At 62.1% G+C, this 19,369-nt stretch overlaps 1 protein-coding gene across 3 annotated transcripts; it reads right to left on the minus strand.

Annotated features, from left to right (window-relative positions):
• Positions 1–226: 226 nt before the first annotated feature.
• SYT3 (synaptotagmin 3) lies at positions 227–18,763 on the minus strand. Of its 3 annotated transcripts, XM_058280694.2 has the most exons (11): positions 18,732–18,763; positions 17,956–18,083; positions 16,480–16,645; positions 13,271–13,787; positions 10,783–11,164; positions 9,929–10,147; positions 6,866–6,986; positions 6,600–6,771; positions 5,726–5,858; positions 3,811–3,879; positions 227–3,496 (listed from the first exon to the last, which is right to left on the minus strand). In XM_058280694.2, exons 3-10 carry the CDS (start codon positions 16,628–16,630, stop codon positions 3,814–3,816), a joined length of 1,761 nt encoding a protein of 586 aa, XP_058136677.1. In that variant the 5' UTR covers positions 16,631–16,645; positions 17,956–18,083; positions 18,732–18,763; the 3' UTR covers positions 227–3,496; positions 3,811–3,813. The 3 variants fall into 3 exon arrangements, with proteins under 3 accessions (XP_058136677.1, XP_058136675.1, XP_058136676.1); XM_058280692.2 differs by lacking the exon at positions 18,732–18,763 and having other exon boundaries at positions 17,956–18,560; XM_058280693.2 differs by lacking the exon at positions 18,732–18,763 and having other exon boundaries at positions 16,480–16,899; positions 17,956–18,560.
• Positions 18,764–19,369: the final 606 nt, after the last annotated feature.

A 19,369-nucleotide genomic window follows, 5' to 3' on the forward strand; every position in this document is an offset into this window, starting at 1 on the left:
TCTCATTGTCATTATCGCTTTAGTTTTTTATTTTTAATTGTGGAAACATACGTACAACATGAACTTTCCCACCGCAACCACTCCCAAGATGACAATTCAGTGGGATTAACCACAAGCACTGCGTTGTGCTACCCTCACAGAACTTTCACGCCACCCCAAACAGAAACCCTGCGCCCTGCAGCAACTCCCCCTTCCCTCGCCTCCCCGCCCACCCTGGTACCCTGTGCTCTACTCTCTGTCTCTACGAATTTGCATGTTCTAGCTATTCCATATAAGTGGGATCATATACTCTGTCCCGTCGTATCTGACTTATTTCACTCAACACAATGTCAAGGCTCATCCAGGGCATAGCACGAATAATAGTCCACTGCACAGATAGCCACATCCTGTTTATCCATTTATCCTCTGATGGACGCTCGAGTGGCTCCCACTGTTGGCTGTTGTGTATAAAGCTGCAGTGAATGCCGGTGTACAAGGAGCTGTTGGAGTCCCTGCTTTCAGTTCTTTGGGGCCATCCCCCTAGCAGTGGGATTGCTGGGTCATATACTAGTTTCTATTTTTTAGGAGTATTTTTGTTTTGTTTGTTGTTTATTATTATTGTTGTTGTTGAAATAATGAACATGCTGTGATCATGATTGAAATGATGACTGCACAACTAGGTGATTATACCACATACCATTGATTGTACACTCTGCGAGTATTTTTTTAAACCACTTTATGGAGGTGTAATTTACATGTACCGATTTTATATACACAGTTCAAAATGAATTTTGGCAAGTGTACATGGATGTGTGACCATCTCCATAATGATTCAGGACAGTTCTATCATCCCCCACGGTTCCCTCATACCCATTTACAATGAATCCCCCATCCCCACATCCTCGGCAGCTGCTGATCTGCGTTCTGTCCCCGCAGATAAGCTTTGCCTTTTCGAGAATTTCACATGAATAGAATCCCACAGTACGTGCCTGGCGTCTTCCACAGTGGTTTGGAGATTTATCCGTGAGGCTGCGTGTCTCATAGCTGCTGCTTTTTATTGCTGAGTAGTATTCCATCACATGGACCTGACACAATTTGTCTGTTCTGTTGATGGCCACGAGGGCTGTTTCCAGTTTCCCAGTTTGGGCCGTTATGAATAAAGCAGCTGTGGATACCTGTACAGATATACATTTTTCTTTCTTGCGGGTAAATACTTGCTGAGTCATGTGTAAGTCTGACTGCATAAGAAACGGTCAAACTGTTCTCCAAGGTGTTTGTAGGGGGTTGAGTGGGGGGCTCCAGAAGGCGTGCCCATTTCCTGACCCCTAGAGCTAGGAATGTGACTGTATTTGGAAGAAGAGTCTTTGCAAATAGAATTAAGTCGAGGATCTCTGGATGAGCTCCTTTGGGATTCAGGCTGTGCTGTAAATCTGATGGCAGGGGTCCTTCTGAGAGAAAGACAGAGGGAGGTGTGACACGGAGACACGAAGGGGGCACGGCCACGGGAAGACAGAGGCAGCGGCTGGGGGGATGGCACGGGACGCCGGGGCGGCCAGCAGCCACCAGAAACCAGGCGACAGAGTCTCCCTCAGGCTCGGCTGGAGCCGACTCTGCCGACCCCGGGATCCCAGGCTCCCGGCCTCCTACAGCTGGGAGAGAGTATGTGTCAGCTATTAATATGGTAAGCCGCCCGGTACGTGGCCATTTGTCCCCGCAGCCCTAGAAACGAGCAGCGTGGCTGCACCACGTTTCGTGGTTGGACACGGTGTGGATGGGAACGTGGGTGTGACTTAAGTAGTCCATGGTGGAGGACGGTAGAACCTGCTACTCGCGGTGACTGTCCCTTGCTCATGGTCTCGTGATTCCATCGGCACTCGCCATCAAGGGACCCCACAGTCTCCACGAAAGAAGGCCGTGGCTTCCGGGAGAGGCCAAGCTTCCCGTCCCGGCAGGAAGGGATCCTGCGGGGGTCTGGGCTGACGGGGGGCTTAGCTGGCTCCTGCGGGATGGGGGGTGGGGGGGCGTCAGCGATGGCCGAGGGTATCTCGTTCTTTCTGATGCAAGAACTGGCTTGGGGAGGCCAGACCAGGCCTGAGCAGGACCAGTCACTCCTTTTCCGAGGGCCTTGGAGGTCCAGGGAGGGGTGTGGCATTTGTTTCTTTTGAAACTAATCCACTGAGGATACTCGTGGCAGGTCCTGCGCATTTCCTGCCCCACCGTCAGTCCACTGCCCGTGTTTCCTCACTGGCCAAGCCCACGCCCCACAGCAAAGACTGGGATGGACCAATGCTCACTTCTCCAGACTGCCTTGCAGCTGGAGTTGTCAGGGAGCCCAGTTCTAGCAAATGAGAGACAAAGAGAACTCTTCTGGGGGAAAACAGAGAACATAAGGGGAGGTCCCTGTCCACATTTCCCGTTTTAGATGTTGCTGTGGGAGAACACACTGTTTGTACTCACGAGGGGAAGGCAAAGCGAATAGTAGAGGTGCCAACCCAGTGCCTGACGCTGCCGAGCAACTGAACTCACCCTGGGACTGTCTGTCCTGGAAAGGTGAATTATACGACAAAAAGAAACCTCTATCGTTTAGGTTTTCAGTTGAGAATTAACTAGTATTTGCAGCTGAAGACACTGTAACAGGTACAGCACCCACAGCCTGGAGCGCCAAGGGGTCATCTAATTACACTTGCAGAAACCTGTCTGGAAATGAGGTCTAGAAAGAGGGGAGCAGGAGTGACCGCCTGGATCTAGCCATGCCTGAAGTCCTCTGTGCACCCCAAACTCTCCATGCACCGGGGGTCTTTCAATTCTGTTTGTGGCTTTTGGTGGTTTAGGTCATATTTTGTCTCTTGTCATCCAAAGAGTCCTGGATAACATGATTTTTTGAAATGAAGGCTCAGAGGGGTCGATTAAGTGGCCCAAAGGTGCCCCCGCCAGCAGATGAAACACACAGCTGCCTGAGCACGGAGCCAGCGTGTTCCGGCCCAGGTTCCGGTCCCAGAGAGGAACCGGCCCCAGGTGCAGTGACCCACGGCGTGTGTTTATTCTGGCATCGGAAGTAGCAGCAGTGGGGGATCAGCCCGACGCAGGGTGTGGCAACAGAAGGGGCAGACGCAGGCCGTGTGTCTGGGGGACACCGAGACGTGGTCCGCTGACTTTCACGACGAGTACGAGGGTCAGGACACCGAATCTTGGACAAACAGCGAAGGGACAGAGAGGCAGACAGACAAGAGAATTTGGGGGCAGGGGTCCCCCAGACATGCACGGCCCCTCACCTCGAAGGGGAGCCCCGGGGAAGGGAAGACTGACACAGTGGGGACGGAAGGTCCCCGCCCTGAAACAGGGAGCTGTGCCCCCCGGCCTCCCGCCCTCACGCCTCGGGGGGCGGGAAGGAGGGCGGGCCGGGCTGCCCCGCACCACGCAGCTCGGACGTTATGGCTTCGAGGAGATGACTTCACGGTCCGGGCAGGAAAGGATGGGTCCTGAGGGGGCCTGGTCTGGTCCTGGGCCTAGGCCAGACCTGTGGGAGGGGCAGGGGAGGGGGAGTCAGCCGTGGCAGGGGCAGGGGCCGCGACCTGCTGCAGCTCCTTCGCCACCCCAGGGACTCAGAATCCCAGGCCCGAGTCCTCCCCCCAGACCCAGGCAGGTCTGGGCCCCCAGCCCTCTCCCCCCTCAGACCAGGAGCCGGGTCCCCAGCCCTCTCCCCCCTCAGACCCAGCCAGGTCTGGGCCCCCAGCCCCCTCCCCCCTCAGTCCCTGGAGTCCAGGTCCACTCCCCTCCCCCCTCAGACCAGGAGCCCGGCGCCAGCCCCTCTCCCTGCTCTGAGCTCCTCACCCCTCACTCTGAGTTCTCTTTCTCTGACAGTCCTTTGCCGCCTTTTGTGAAGCTGGTCAAAGTCTTTTCCTGAAAAGGGAAATGCAGAAGGTTCAGGACTGGGGGACAGAGGAGACAAGATGTCGTTCCTGCATGTGACAGCCAGGGCCTTTTCTCTCAGCGCTGAAGTGAGGGGGCAAGTGGTGTCCATTCTACTGATGGGGAGACTGAGGTCCAAAGAAATGCGGGCAGAGGGGAGGCTGGCCGGAGAGCGGGCAGCCCCCGTGGGGCCCCAGTGGGAGGGGACTGGGTGCAGGGAGCTGTGGGGGGGCTGGGAGGAGGGGGGCCTGGTGGCTCAGGGTGTGAGGGCCCTCTGGGGCCAACTAGACCACGACTGGCTGAGACTCAAGGTCAGATCCAGGGCCAGGTCTAGGTCCAGCCTTCTATCTGTGCCTCCAGGAAGCTTCCAGAAAAGTTTGTGGATTGAAGGAGTGAACACATTAGAGGAGTAAGCGACAGAAGGCGGGAGTAGCTACCAGGCTGCCCACCTCCTAGGGCAGGGTGCAAGATTTCACAGGGCCCCCAAACTCTGTAAATCAAATTTTAATAGAATCATTGCTTAAAAAGTCTAAATTGATGCAAAAAATCCATGGTGAGCAAAATAAAACAGTTTCAAATAAAGGCTAGACCTGTGCCATATCAGAGCCTGAGACAAAAGAGAAAGTGTGTGCCCTTATCACCTGTTTTTATGTTTTTCTTCTTCTTTTTTTTGAGGTATGGGGCGCAGGGATTGAACCCAGGACCTTGTATGTGGGAAGCCAGCACTCACCCACTGAGCCACATTGGCTCTCCTGAGTTGGTATTTTCTTTTGTTTGTTTGTTTGTTTTTTTGGTTTTAGGAGGCACCAAGAACCGAATCCGGGACCTCCCACGTGGGAAGCTGGCACCCAATCGCTTGAGCCACAGCTGTTCCCTGTATTTCATTTTAATGTTTTATTTTTCAGGGACACTTAAGAGTTGAGAAAATATGGGAAAAAAGGAACAGTAAGTTCTTAGTAAAATCTTAGATTTAGATCTTTTACTGGTCCCCAAACATTTTATTTTCCTGGTTTTAAGGGAAGCAAGCTCAGGAATCCTAGTTTCAAATTTACTTCTTTGCTTTGCTCCTTTGCAAATATGAGTCCGAATGTGTTGGGCAATTTCCCTCGTGGAAGTGGAGCTCCTCAGTGATTTTTAATTTAAAAATCGTCAAGCTTGTTCTCAGTGACCCACAAACACCCGCGCCCCCATCATCCCTGCCCTCCCTTCCCACCCCTGCAGCCTCCAGCTCTGGGCTCCTCTGCTGCCTCCTGACTTTGCAGGAACCCCCTTCACACCTTCCCCGGGGCCAGCTCCTTCTCGGCTCCAGCCCTCTGCTCAGTCCTTACCTCGTCAGAGAGCCCCTCTGATCTCCACATCCAACGGGCGCCCCTCCCCCCCACTCCGGGATCCCCTTGATCTCTGGGACTTTCACACTTTTGGACAACAGTCCACAAGAAAAAAACCTGACGCTATGGACCCTAGGATGGGCACTGTACTATGAAAATTTCTGTTCTGTTTCATTTAATTCGTTCTTGCTTATTCATTTCATTTCTTAATTGCCGATCGGAGCCCAGGCAACCATGACCCACTAATTTTCGCGGCCTGCTCTTTTTAGGAACCCCGCTGCAGCTGGCCACCCTGCTTCTTTCCCTGCTCTGTTTTGGGCCTCGCGGACGGTGGTGATAAGAGCCACTGATCACCTACTGAAGGGACCCCGGGCCCTCGCGGGGCTGCACGGCCCGGGGGAAGAAACCGCGGCACAGACAGGCCCAGCAACTTGCTTGAGGTCACACCGCGAAAGTGGGGCTGGCGGGGGGCGGGTGAGCGGAGGGCTCGCGGGCGGGGCCGGCCTCACCTCCACCAGCTGGTGCCAGTGCTCCACGGGCTTGCGCGGGTTCGCCAGCATCTCCGCCCAGTGCTCGCGGCCGTGGGGGTCGGCGGCGTCGGGGCCCACGCGGCACACGCCGATCACCTCGTTGTGCCCGATGCTGGGGGCGGGGCGGTGAGCGCCGGGTGGGGAGGGGCGGCTCCCCCCCGCCCCTGGCCGCGCCCCCGCCCCCGCACTCCGGTCCCCGGCCGCGCCCTCCCGCCCCCGGCCATACCCCCGGCCACGGCCCCCGCCCCCCACTCCGGTCCCTAGTCGCGCCCCTCGCCCCCGACCACGCCCCCCCCACTCCGGTCCCGGGCCGCGTCCCCCAGCCACCCCATCCCCGGCCTCTCCCCTCGGCCCCCGGCTGCGCCCCCGGCCTGGCCACGCACCCTGCCAAGCCCCACCGCCCCTACTCCAGTCCCCGGCCGCGCCCCTAGCCCCCGGCCACTCCCCCAGGCCCCCGGCCGCGCCCCTCGCTCCCCGCGCCCCCGGCCACGCCCCCGCCCTCACTCCGGTCCCCGGCCGCGCCCCCGCCCCCACGCGGGTCCCCGCCCCCACGCCCACGCCCCCACGCGGTCCCCGGCCCCGCCCCCGCCCCCACGCGGTCCCCCGCCCCGCCCCCACGCCCCCGCCCCCCCCGCCCCCACCCCCACGCGGTCCCGGCCGCGCCCCACGCCCCCACGCCCCCGCCCCCACGCGGTCCCCGGCCCCGCCCCCGCCCCCACGCGGGTCCCCGCCCCCACGCCCACGCCCCCACGCGGTCCCCGGCCCCGCCCCCGCCCCCACGCGGTCCCCCGCCCCGCCCCCACGCCCCCGCCCCCACGCGGTCCCGGCCGCGCCCCCGCCCCCCGCGCCTCACCAGTCGTAGTCCACCACGGCGATGCTGAGCCCCACGCTCTCCACGCTCTCGGGGGCCACGTCGAACACCAGCGCCTCGTTGTACGTGGGGTTCAGCGTGTTCTTCTTGATGGACGTTTTCCGCTTCTTCAGCCGCCGCCCCTCGCTGATCAGAGAGGCCTTCACGTAGGGGTCTGGGGCCGAGCACAGTCCTGAAGAGCGCTCCCCGGCCCCGCGTCCCGCTCCAGCCCCCCCCTCGGGCGCAGGAGCCCCCGCCCCCGGTCCCACCTGAGAAGCCGGTGAGGTCCATGGCTTTGAGGTTCGAGGCTTTGATGATGGTCGCCGTGAGGCGCCCCGCCGTGGGGAGGTAGCAGAGGGAGAAGTTGAGCTCCCCCAGGTCGGCCTTTTCCTGCGGGAAAGCCATGGGCCATGCCTGCCTCGGTCTCCCCCCTCCCCCGCTCGCGCTCTCACCCCGTGGCCCCAAGCCCAGGGCTGAGGCTGCCCGTCCACGTAACGCTCTGACTCTGGGCCAAGGCTTGGCAACCCACAGCTGCCGCCGCGCCCACCCCCCCTCGGGGATGTCAAGGCCTATTTGTTCAGGTGGGAAGAGGCTGGAGGGGGAGGGAGGGAGGGAGAGAGGCCAACGCGTCAGAAAGCCCAGAGGCAAGGCTCACGCCCTCCAGGGACAGATGGGGAGACTGAGGCTCAGAGAGGGGGACAGAGGTTCAGAGGGGGGGGGACAGAAACCTAGAGGGAGGGGAACAGAGACCCAGAGGGAGGGGAACAGAGACCCAGAGGGAGGGGGACGGAGACCCAGAGGGAGGGGGACGGAGACCCGGAGAGAGGGGGACGGAGACCTGGGGGGGGGGGACGGAGACCCGAGGGAGGGGGATGGAGACCCAGAGGGAGGGGGACGGAGACCCAGAGGGAGGGGGATGGAGACCTGGAGGGAGGGGGACGGGGACGCAGAGGGAGGGGGACAGAGACCCAAGGAGGGCAGAGATGCAGAGAGGGGGATGGAGACCCCGAGGGAGGGGGGAAGACCCAGAGGGAGGGGGACAGGGACCCAGAGATGGGGGGACGGAGGCCAGGGGGGGAGGAGAACCGAGGGAGGGGGATGGAGACCCAGAGGGAGGGGGACGGATATCCAGAGGGAGGGGGACAGAGACCCAGAGGGGGGCGACAGAGACCCAGAGGGAGGGGGACAGAGACCCAAGGAGGGCAGAGATGCAGAGAGGGGGATGGAGACCCCGAGGGAGGGGGACAGACCCAGAGGGAGGGGGACAGGGACCCAGAGAGGGGGAGACGGAGGCCGGGGGGGGAGGAGAACCGAGGGAGGGGGATGGAGACCCAGAGGGAGGGGGACGGATATCCAGAGGGAGGGGGATGGAGACCCAGAGGGAGGGGGACGGAGACCCGGAGAGAGGGGGACAGAGACCCGGGGGGGGGACAGAGACCCAGAGGTGGGGGGACAGAGACCCAGAGGGAGGCGGACGGAGACCCAGAGAGGGGGGGATGGAGACGGGGAGGGGGAGAACCGAGGGAGGAGGACGGAGACCCAGAGGGAGGGGGACAGAGACCCAGAGGGAGGGGGACGGAGACCCAGAGGGAGGGCGACGGAGACCGGGAGAGAGGGGGACAGAGACCTGGGGGGGGGGGACGGAGACCCGAGGGAGGGGGATGGAGACCCAGAGAGAGGGGGAGGAAGGAGACCCGGAGGGAGGGGGACCGGGACCCAGAGGGAGGGGGACAGAGACCCAGAGGGAGGGGGACGGAGACCTGGAGGGAGGGGGACAGAGACCTGGAGGGAGGGGGACAGGGACGCAGAGGGAGGGCGATGGGGACCCGAGGAGGGCAGAGATGCAGAGGGAGGGGGTGGAGACTCGGGGTGGGGGTAAAGACCAGCGAGGAGATAGCACCTGAGAAGACACAGAGAGGCGCCGGCCTAGAGAGGCTGGGGCACCAAGGCTCAGCACGCGCTACAAGGGGGCCGGAGCCCCCACTGCCCACTTGTGGCCGTGAGGGAGGACCTGCTTTGCCCCTGGCTCCCTCCCCCCCCCCCCCCCCCCCCCCCCCCCCCGCCGGCCTGCTCTGCCTCCAGCACCCTTCCCTCCCCATCTCCTCGCCCTTCCAGCCCTCAACGAGCTGTCACCTCCTCCCACAAGCTCCCTGAACCCCGAAGCCCTGGGCAGATGCTCCTCCTCGTGACCCCACGGTGCTGTCCCTGACAGCCAGCTGAGTGACAGCCTCACCAGGGAGCCCCTGAGGACCGTGCGGGGCCCCAGCGCCCGAGAAAAGAAAGTTGTCGAAGGAAGGAATGAAGAAATGAAGGAGCGAAGGCGTCAAATGACAATGAGTGGGCGAGGAAATGAGACATGCCCGACGCAAGGAGAACAGATGGGTGGCCTCGGTGGGACTGTGGGTGCAGTGGGGGCTGGGGGCCTGGAAAGAGTCACTTGGTTCAACTGTACTATCGCACAGTGGGGAAACTGAGGCTCAGAGGAGGGAAGGACCTCAAGCACGGTCACTGACGGACACAGCCACCTCTCTCTGATGTCAAGACAGGACTTAAACTCCCCCGCCTACTCCCCCATACAAACCTACTGCACTACCCTAAGTTGGCAGAGAGGTAGAATTCTGGGAATTCCACGCACTGCAATGGGGAGGGTGGAGGAATTGAGGGGGTCTGGGGTTTGGGGAGTGGGAGCAGTCAGGGTACCCCACGAGCACCTACTAGCAGGGCTGGTGGGAAGGATGGATGTGGCAGAACGAGGTGCCGGGGAGGGGCCCAGTGCGAGGCTGGGGGCTGGGGACCTCGGGATGCCCCAGGTCGGGGGCTAAGCTGTCAGAACTCCGGTGGGGACAATGAAGAGAGGAACGATCAGATTTGGGGAGTCAGGGGATGAAAAACGAAGATGTTCAAAGACTGGGGGTCCCCAGGGTTCAGGGCGTCTGGGGATTGGTAAGTCGGGAGGTGGGTGGTTAAGGAAGTTGGGAAGACAAAACCCAGAGACTCTGGGCTCAGCCAGTGGGAAGGTCAGAGGGCAGGCGCCCTGGGGTCACGCTGGAGGCTGACATTGAGGAAGGCAGCTGGGGGGCGGGTCTTGTCACCCCTTGACGTCATCAGAAGGGGGGGGCGGTGATGGGAATCTGGGGGCCAAGGCTGACGTCAGCACGTGACCCACGGCGCGGCGTGGATGTCCCTTAGCCGGCTCGTGGTTCCGGCTGGGACATCCGTCCTATTGCCCAAGAAAGTCCATTTTAAAGGAGAAGGAAGCCCGTGGGGCGAGGAGCGAGGTCAGGAGGCCCGCGGGGAGCGGCGGCGGCGGCGGGTGCCGGCGGGCCACTGACCGAGCCGCCCTCCACGATGTCCCTCCAGAGCGGGCGGTCGGGGGGCTGCTCGGCCAGCTCCAGGAGGTTGTCCAGCACCACCTGGCCGATGAGGTCGTGCCGCGAGAAGCGGTCGAAGTCGTAGACGCTGAAGTGCAGTTTGCGCTGGGCCAGCTCGGCCAGGGGCACCGAGAACTGGAAGGTCTCGTTGAACACGGGGTTCAGGGTCTTCCGGTGCACCTGGCGGGGGGCGGGGGCGATGACCCAGCCCTGCTCCCCTGACCCGGGCTCCAGGTCCTCCTCCCCTCCTCCCGCAGACCAGGAGTCCAGGCCACCAGCCCAGACCAGGGGTCTAGACCCCCAGATCAGGGGTCCAGGCCACCAGCCCCCACTTCCCCCAGACCAGGGGTCCAGACCTGCAGCCCCTCCTCCCTCAGACCAGGGGTCCAGACCTGCAGCCCCTCCTCCCTCAGACCCGGGGTCCAGCCCCTTCCTCCCCCAGACCCAGGGGTCCAGGCCCAGCCCCTCTTCCCTCAGACCAGGGGTCCAGCCCCCTCCTCCCCCAGACCCAGGGGTCCAGGCCCAGCCCCTCCTCCCTCAGACCAGGGGTCCAGACCTGCAGCCCCTCCTCCCTCAGACCCGGGGTCCAGCCCCTTCCTCCCCCAGACCTAGGGGTCCAGCCCCCTCCTCCCTCAGACCCGGGGTCCAGGCCCAGCCCTCCTCCCTCAGACCAGGGGTCCAGGCCCAGCCCTCCTCCCTCAGACCCAGGGTCCAGGCCCAGCCCCTCCTCCCTCAGACCCGGGGTCTAGGCCCAGCCCTCCTCCCTCAGACCAGGCCCCGGCCCGCCCCCTCGGGACCCCCGCCGCCCGCCGCACCTTGGTCTGGAACTTCTTCTTGCGGTCGGGCAGCAGGTAGATCTTGACGTAGGGGTCCGAGAAGCCGTTGGAGTCCTTGGCGGGGAGGTCCAGGGCCTGCAGGACGCGCACCACCAGCTGGTCGGAGCCGTAGAGGTAGCGCAGCGCGAAGCTGATGCGGCCGCAGGGCGCGCCCCCCTCGCCGGCCCCGGGGGCCCCGCCGCCCCGCCGGCCACCCGCCCCCGTGCCCTGGTACAGCTCCGGCTTGATCTGCCCGATGAGCTTGGCCTTTTCCTCGCCCCCCGGCAGCGGGAGGGGCAGGGCCGGCGGCCGCTCCTCAGGGCCCGGGTCCGGCTGGGGGGTCAGGGTCTGCTGCGTGAGGGGCCGCGGCAGGGCCGGGTACCTGCGGTGAGGGGGAGACCCAGGCAGCATCAGCCTCCCCCCTGCCGCCGCCGCCAGCCTGCCCGGCCTGGCCACCGCGAGCCCCCACCCCGGCTGGCTGGGCGACCTCCCTAAGGCACTCGCGGCCCGTGAGCCTCGGTTTCCCGGGCTGTCTCTGGAGGGCGTATGAGCCCTGCCTCCGGGCTTCTGCAGCCTGGCCTGCGCCAGCTTCCAGAGAGCCCTTCCCGGACTCTGAACTGGTGCCCTTGAACCCAGAACCGCCTCTCGGAGAACCCTGGGCCTCCCCTCCCCAGCTCAGGCCCTCCCTACCCTCGTCTGCCCTTTGCTGAATCCCTCCAACCTGTCCCTTCCCCTCTCCTTCCCCTCTCCGTCCCAGCTCCGGCCCTGACCTCGCCCTCTCCAAACCTACCGCTGCTGCCTCCTGGCCGGGGCGTTCCTTCTGCCTCTCTCTTTTCTTTCTCAGCTCCCTTCCCTGACTGCCAGTGGGCGCTGGGAAGCCCAAAGCTCCATCCTGGGCCATCTTTTGGTGTCTTCTTCCCTCCTCCCTCACACCCTTTCCCTGGACAAACTTATCTGCACCCGGGGCTGGTGTCTCAGGCGCCGGCCTAGTTCTGCCCCAGCCACCCACCACCCGCCGGACCCCACATACCCTCCCCACTGAGCTCGGTACCTTGGTCCAAACCCGCTCTTCCTCCGGATCCCTTGTGGTCCACCTAGACCTGCAGATCATCCTTACCTCCCCCCCTTACTCCTCTTGGGGAGCCAGTCACCAAATCCTTTCCCTCCATCTCCTGAATTTCCTCATCCTCTCGGCCCCTGCCCGGTTCTGGCCTCGTCCCCTCCTGCACGGACTGTTCCACCAGCGGAAAGAGTCTGGAGACAAGACCCATGGCAGTGGCAGATCTCAACAGGCGTGGCTACCCTGCAGCCCCTGCGTGCGTGGAGAGGCAGGCCCGGTGCTGGGGGGGCACGGGAGGGGACCGAGCCACAGAGAGCGGTGCAGAGGGAGCAGCGGCAGCAGCTGCAGGTCATCTGGCCTCTCCTTGCCCCCAGAGTGACCTTGAGCAGGTCGTTTATCCCTCTCTGAGCCTCAGTACAGTGGGGCCGGGGGGTACTCGGCACCATGTAGCCTCTAGCCTCCGGCAGGCCTCCCGTGGACCTCAGGCCACGTTTCCCGTGAGCCCCTCGGGCCCTGGCCAACCCCAAGCTCAGAGTCAGCTCAGAGTCTCCCTGCCACCCGCTGCCCCCGCCCCTCCTCGCCACGCCCCCGGCCCCAGCCCTGGCTCCCACCGCGTCCTCTCCTGCCTGGCCTCTGGGCCTCCAGCCTCCCCTGCAGTCTGTCCCCCACGTGGCCCCCGAGCTGCCCCTGCCCTGCTCACAGCCCTCGAGACTCCTCAGTGCCCCCTGGACAAAGACCCCGCCCCCTCGGGCCGTCGGCGTCCGGGGTGGTCTTCCCCGCCCCCACGTCCACAGCCTTCTCCCTCAGGTTTCTGTTTTCAAGCTTCCCCTCGCGCCACAGTGACTTCTGGCAGCTCCCAGAACGCGCCATGACCCCATTCCCCTCTCGCCGCTGCCTGAACCCCAGCTCACACCCGTCCTCCGGGTCTCAGCGGAGACGCCACCACCTCCAGGAAGCCCGCAGCCTTCTCCCAGACCGGGATGTGGACTGCAGCACTGACCGGGCCGGGTGGGGACAGCACAGGGGCAGTCCATTTCCCCTGGACCGTGAGCGACGGCAGGGCAGGGGGGCCGTGCTCACCACTGTTCTCCCAGCCCCTGGCTCAGACCTGGCACTCAAATGAGGAACATTGTACAAATGAACCCCAGGCCACACTTCTATCCTTGGCTTGGGACGAATTGTCTGGGCCTCAGGGACTTGGGTGTCCAGCCCTCATTCTCTTTCACCTCCCTGGCCTTGGAGTCCAGGCCTCTAGCCCCCTCCTTCAGATTCAGGCATCTAGACTCCCCACCCCTCTTTCCAAAGCTCCAGGAGTCTGGAACCCCAGTCCCTTCTTGTCCCAGGACTCAGGAGAGACATCAACGGGAAACAGACACAGAGGAGGAGCAGGAGTTCAGAGTGGTCCCCCAGCCCAGTAGTCTCTCTCACCTGGTAGTGGGTGCCAGGCTCGTGACCTGCTGATGTGACTGGGCACTGGGCAAGCCCCCACTGGGGGGAAGCAGGAGCAGTCCCGAGCCTGCCCCACTCTCAGAGGGCAGCTCAGGGGATGTCTGGCTCGGTTTGACCCCAGCAGCCACTGCGGCGGCTGCAGCCTCTGGATATGAGTCCATGTCCAGGTAGGAGGGTTCGGGGGGGTCAGAGCCCCCCAGGCTGCCTGGCTCTAGCAGCTCGGCGAAGGGCGGGTGGTGAGCGGTGTGGGCATGGTGATGTGGGCCGCCCAGGAGAGGGTGGCCGCCCAGGCCAGCCCCCAAGTGGTGCCCGCCACCGCCTACCAGGCCTGCCAGGCCAGGGCCGAGGTCTTTGCGCAGGGGGCCGCCGCCCACTGCCGAGCCTCCCTTGTCCCTCCAGGGCACCCAGCACAACTTCCAGGACACGAAGAGGGAGACACCCAGAAGGACAATGCCACAGAACGTCACGATGACCGATAGCAGGCTCACGGAGATGTCTGGAGGAGGTGAGGACAGAGGTCAGGGGTCAGAGTTCATCCACCTAGTGCTGTCCCCAAAGAGCTAACCCTTCATATTTGCCGCGAATTGTCCGAAGCGCTTTACGTGTATTACTTAAGTTAAAGTCTACCACCCTACAAGGTAGGTATGTGTACAGAACTACTTTAAAGATGGGGACACTGAGGCACAGTGAGCTGGAGTGACTTGTATAAGGCAGGAAATCACAGGGCTGGGATTCGAACCCAGCAGCCTGTCTCTAGACGTTATTCCCTTAACTGCTAGCCCATACTGCCTGTCTCTAAGAGGACACAACAGCTGAGGTTGGACCAACGTCCCCCAAAATGCTCAGAGGTGATCGGGGAGAAAGGAGCCTGTGTGGTACAGTCAGGCAGGGAGGGTTCAAATCACAGCTTGTGGAGTAGCCTCAAGAATATATCTTCACCTCTCTGAGCCTTAGAGTCCTCCTTTCTCAAATAGGAAGAAATTAGTCCTACCTCTTAGAGGGGGTTTAAGGAATACAGAAAGGAAATGGCATGAGGATCTGCAGGATATAACAGCAAACTTTTAGGGAGTGATGACTTTATACTTTGCATCACCATTTTCCACAAAATGTCACTTGTCCAAAGTCACACAGCAAGTAAGTGGTGGAGCCCAGATTTGAACCTGGATGTCCAAGTCCAGAACCCAGGTTCTTAACCATTGTGTTATAGCACCATCCAGTAACTGCTTCTGCTGTCATGCATTAGCTATAATACTTCCCAATAAACAGTAGTTCCACGTGAATTTTTACTAGAAAAATAAATCTCATCGCTGCTGCCTCGTGCATTCTAAACCACCCATACCAAGGCCGAAGCTCCTGGATTCTGCTATGTGTCGATGTGCCTTTCAGAGAAACCCATGTGCAGCCCAGCGCTTTGCAAACAAAGGTTTCCAGCTCTTTCAGGATTTGGTACCAGGAGTGGGGTTTTTCAGAAAAGACCTTTAAGGAATTATAAGTTTGGGGTGAGTGGGTAGGGGAATTGGCTCCTGGGCCTCAAAAGATAAAAGGCAGGGGGAAACCCTGCTCCATCCAGACTGCACCACACGATGGGGAGGCGGGTGAAACTAAGCCACTGGCAGCAAGGATGAGGGAGAGGCACCGCTGTGTCCTGCCGGTCCAGGTGACCTGTGGTGGGAACGGGGTGCCTTCTCCTCCTGGGCTGACTTGGGGGGTGGGGTAGAGAAGAGGGGGGAAAACTGAACAGATCTTCCCCTCCACTGCCACCTGCCCACCCTCCCTGAGTCAAAGCATCAGTTCTCCCAGCCCTGACAGATTTTCCTTTCCTGTCTGCTCTGACCAGGGCCCTCTTCCGGCTTGGAGAAGCAGAGTCGTTGAGCAGGAAAGGATTCATCTTAAACTCGCTCAGTGGAAGGTCTGGTCCTTGACCAGTTCCTGGGACGTCCACTCTGAGCCCCGGACTGTCCCCGTAAGAGTGTGTTTGTTTACTGGGGTCTTGACGGGATTTATGGGGGGGGGGAGGAGCTTGGGCCCTGTGGTATCACCCCAAGCTCTGGAGAGGCCAGAGACTGAGGTCAGCCTTGGGGCCTCCGTGAGTGACCCCCAGTAAAAGGCCTGACTCAGGTGAGCTCCCCGGGTTGGCCTGGTCCCCCCTGGGCCCTGCTCTACGTGCCTTTTTCCTCAGCTGAGTTTAATCTGCATTCTTTCACTATAATAAGCCACAACCATGAGTATAATAACAGCTTTCCTGACATCTGCAAGTTCTTCTAGAGCATCTTTGAATCTCAAGGTTGTCTTGGGAATCCTCAGACCACAGCAGCGTATGGAACTACTCTTGGTCCAATTCTGGCTCCGCTACCCAGAGGTTGTGAGACTCTGAGCAAGCGACAACTCATCTGTCAAAAAAAAAAGAGATACCTCCTCACGGCATCGTCACCAGGAGGCCTGCACACGAGACACCAGGCCCTGCCCTGGTCCTCGGCAAGGGAGGATGTTGGCAAAACCTCCTAGCACATTCTGCCTAGGGTTAGCACTTCCTCTTCTGGACAACGGGACTGAGAAGCTTCCACGTCCGCAGCACCCTGCTGCTTCCTGGCTGTGTGGCCCTGGGGAGTCGCTTTACCCTTCTGAGCCTCGGTTTCCCCCGCCGTGAGCGGGGATTATTTGTACCATAGAGGGTCACTACGAGTAGTCAGGCAGTATGCAGAGGACCTGGCGAGCTACCTGGAACACAGCAGGCGCTCAACCAATAAATCCCAACACTTACTGAACGGTTACTGTGTGCTGCCTTTGTTGCAAGCACTTCGTGCGTGCCATGGCATTTGAGTCTCTCAGCTGCTCTGTGAAATGGTCACTATCATTATCCCCATTTTCCAGACGAGGAAACTGAGGCACAGAAGCAGAGTCGCTTGCCTCAGGCCATCCAGTTTGTAAGAGGAAGAGGTGGGATTGGAACATTTGAACCCAGACGGTCTGCTTCAAACAGGCTTTTAACCACCAAGCAAGATGCACGAAGGTAGCTGAAGGGAATATTGGGGTCAAGGATCACACGGACTGCACAACTCCTCTTTAAATCAGAGGGTTAAGGAGCCGACAGCAGGCAGGATGGAGGCAAGACTCTAAGAAGGACTGGCCCCACGTGGGCTAGAAAGCCAAGCGGACCTGCCCTGACTCGCTGCAGCAGAGGAGCTGACCTGCGTCGGGGCCCCGGGGGTAGCCGCGGATCCTGAGGTCGTTGAACTCCTGGCACCTGTCGCTGGTGTCGGCATCTCGGACCCGCGCGCAGAGGTCCGAGACGAGGATGAGTGCCCGCCGGCAGAGGTCATCCTCGTAGTCTCCTGACATGGTGGCCGGCGGGTCCTGTGCTTGGGACGGGTTGGCAGGGGGGAAGGGGTGGGGACAGGATGGGGGGCAGAGATAAAGGGTAGACGGAGGAAGAGAGAGAAGGAACGGAGCAGCAAGGGGGCAGAGATTAGGGATGAGGGGCCGAGCGGCCGGAGGCTAGGGGTGGGGAGACAAGAAGGCAGAGAAGGGGCAGGACAAATGACAGGGAAGAGATTGGGGTGGACGGACGAGGGGACGGAAAATAGGGCAAATGGCCTTGGGGGAAGGGACTGGCGAGGCCAGCCAAGGGGCAGAGATGAGGGATGCACAAATAAAGGGGTGGGGAGACCAGGAGATGAAGATTAGGGGTGCACAGGCAGAGGGACAGAATTCATTCATTCATTCATTCATTCATTCATTCATTCATTCATTCAACAAATAATCATCAAGCGCCAACTACCGGCCAGGCTCTGTGCTGCCCACTGCAGGTAGAGCAGATGGTGGGAAGTGTGCCTCCAAAAGAAATACCCGGGGTGCACCCAGAAGGCCTGGGACAAGGTGGTCGGGGGCTGCCTGAGACCTGAGGGAAGAGATGGGGCTGGCCGAGGGCCGGGGGCAGTGGGGGTGGGGCAGGGGCACGCATGCCAGGCTGCGGGAACAGCAGGAGCTGGGACCTACGCGCGCAAAGGCTGAGAGCACCTGTAGGGTGGGAAGGAGGCCAGATCGGGGAGGGCAGGGTGAGAATCAGGAGAGAGGGATGGACAGGGCTACAGAGAGGCGGCAGGGGACACCTGGAGATGCCGGATGGGCGGGGAGGGACCAAGCTGGGGGAGGGAGAGAAGCAGGGAGGAGGGCCAGAGATCACGGGAAGGGCAAACTGGGGCCTAGGAGGGAGGGCCAGAGGAAAGGCCAGACAGAAGGACAGAGACTCGAGATGGACGGCAAGAACGAAGGGGCTGGGGTGCGGTTCTTGAGGTGAGAGGCGAGTGGGGGAAGGGGCAGCGGCAAGGAGCAGGCAGGAGTGCGGCCGGAGGTGTCTTTGAAAGAGAAGCGGCAGCGGCGGCGAGAAGGGACGGAGTGCAGAAATAAAGGACCAAAGACAGATAAGGGCCAGAAACAACAGACAGGAAAAGGAAAAAGAGGAGGCTGGGCAGACAGACGTGGGTCCAGAAAGGAAGGATGGACGGGAGCATAAAGGGGAAGGGGCCAGGAGAGAGAGGGGGGTTGGAAGGGGCCGCAGGGGTGTTAGGGACAGATCGAGCTGGGTTCATGGATGGACAGGTGTCGTGGGGGGGGGGGGGGGGAGGCGAGGGCCAGGACTCCGAGACAGGCACGGTGTGACTCACCTGCTCTTATCCCTGCTGTGTCCTGGGGGGCAGCCGAGGCGGCGGGCGGCAGTCCATGGGTCTTAGAGGGCGGACAAGGGGCTGCGGACCCGTCCCCACGCGCCGGGCGCTGAGAGCGGGTGCCGGATCTGGGGACCGGAGCCGGAAGGAAAAACTCACTCCAAGCCTCATATCTGGCCCTACCTGGGCCAGCTGCCTGACCCCGGGCGACCCCCGGGGGTCTAGCCCTGGCTCCCACCTCTGGGCCCCCGGCTCTCGTTAAGCGCTTAGAGACTACAATTCCCGGCAGCCCTCGCGCTCGCGCTGCCGCGGCTTCATAGACCCAGCGCTGCAGGGGCTGCTGGGAGTTGAAGTCCTTAATGCCTCTCCGGGCTGCAGAAGGGATGGGAAATTTTTTTGGAGGTGGGGTTGTGGGGTGGATAAGATGCCGGGGTCCTGGGGCGCTGCTGGGGACGCGGGGCGGGGGGGGAGCGATGTCCGTGATCTCGAGAGGCCGCGAGTTCCTAAATCCTTGGAGGCCATGGAAAGGGCAAAACGATCAGCACGCCGGGGTGTGGGTGGGCGAGAGGTGGGGTACACCCAGGTGTTTCGGGACCCCCCCTCCTAGGGCCACGTGCCCCTCCCCCGGGGCGGCCGGCGAGCGCTGCAGCACTCCCACTCGCCCGCCCGGGCTCCGCGCGCCTCTGCACCGACCCCCGCCCCCACGAGCCGGGGCACCCCCCGGGAGGGGGCTGGGGCGGGGGCTGCGGCAGGGGGAGGGGGAGGAGCGGACTCACCCGGAGCCGCCGCCGCCGCCGCCGCCGCAGCCCCGCGCGCCCGCCGCGGTGCCCGCTCCGCTCCTCCCCCCGGCCCCTGGCGCAGGTCCGCGGCTCCTCCCCCTGCCCTCCCCGCCCCCCGCAGCCTGGAAGCCGAGATCGCGCGGCCGCAGCCGGGAAGCAGGGAGCTTGCCCCGCAGCCAGGCGTCGGGGACCCAGCGCGCGGCCTCGGCCGGGCACCCGCGGGTCGGGCGTCGCGACCAGCTGCTCCCCCAGGGGCCAGGGGTCCCAGCCCCTCCTGCCCCCAGGACCCAGGAATCTGGGCCCCCCGCCTCCTTCTCTCCCAGGACCCAGGCGCCTGGGGTCCTAGCTTCCCTGCGTTCCCAGATCGAGGAATCCCAGTCGCTCCTTCCGCAGTCCCGAGCGCCTGCAGGGGGGCGGGGGGAGGCAGAGCCTCTTAGCAGGTGTGGAGGCGCCAGCAGCGCCCCGGGGTTGAGTCCCGCCTGCGAGACCCGGGGCTCGAGTCCCGGTGCCTGCATCAGCACAGTGTAGACAGGCAGCCGCTTTCCCCAGGGAGCCGGGCTTTGCAAAACCAGCCCGAGTGGATAAAACATTGGCACCGAGTGGGCGCTTGATAATATTAATAGCACTCAGTGAAA

The sequence above is a fragment of the Dasypus novemcinctus genome, chromosome 18, assembly GCF_030445035.2.
Source record: "Dasypus novemcinctus isolate mDasNov1 chromosome 18, mDasNov1.1.hap2, whole genome shotgun sequence".
NCBI lineage: Eukaryota > Metazoa > Chordata > Mammalia > Cingulata > Dasypodidae > Dasypus > Dasypus novemcinctus.

What these genes read in the sequence shown, in the direction of transcription:
- SYT3 (XM_058280694.2), bottom strand. Translation starts at nt 16,630, where the DNA reads ATGTCAGGAGACTACGAGGATGACCTCTGCCGGCGGGCACTCATCCTC. An exon ending in AGAAGAAGTTCCAGACCAAG is followed by an intron (nt 10,148 to 10,782) that starts GTGCGGCGGGCG and finishes GCCCCCCGCCAG; the next exon opens with GTGCACCGGAAGACCCTGAA. An exon ending in ACATCGTGGAGGGCGGCTCG is followed by an intron (nt 6,987 to 9,928) that starts GTCAGTGGCCCG and finishes GCTTTCCCGCAG; the next exon opens with GAAAAGGCCGACCTGGGGGA.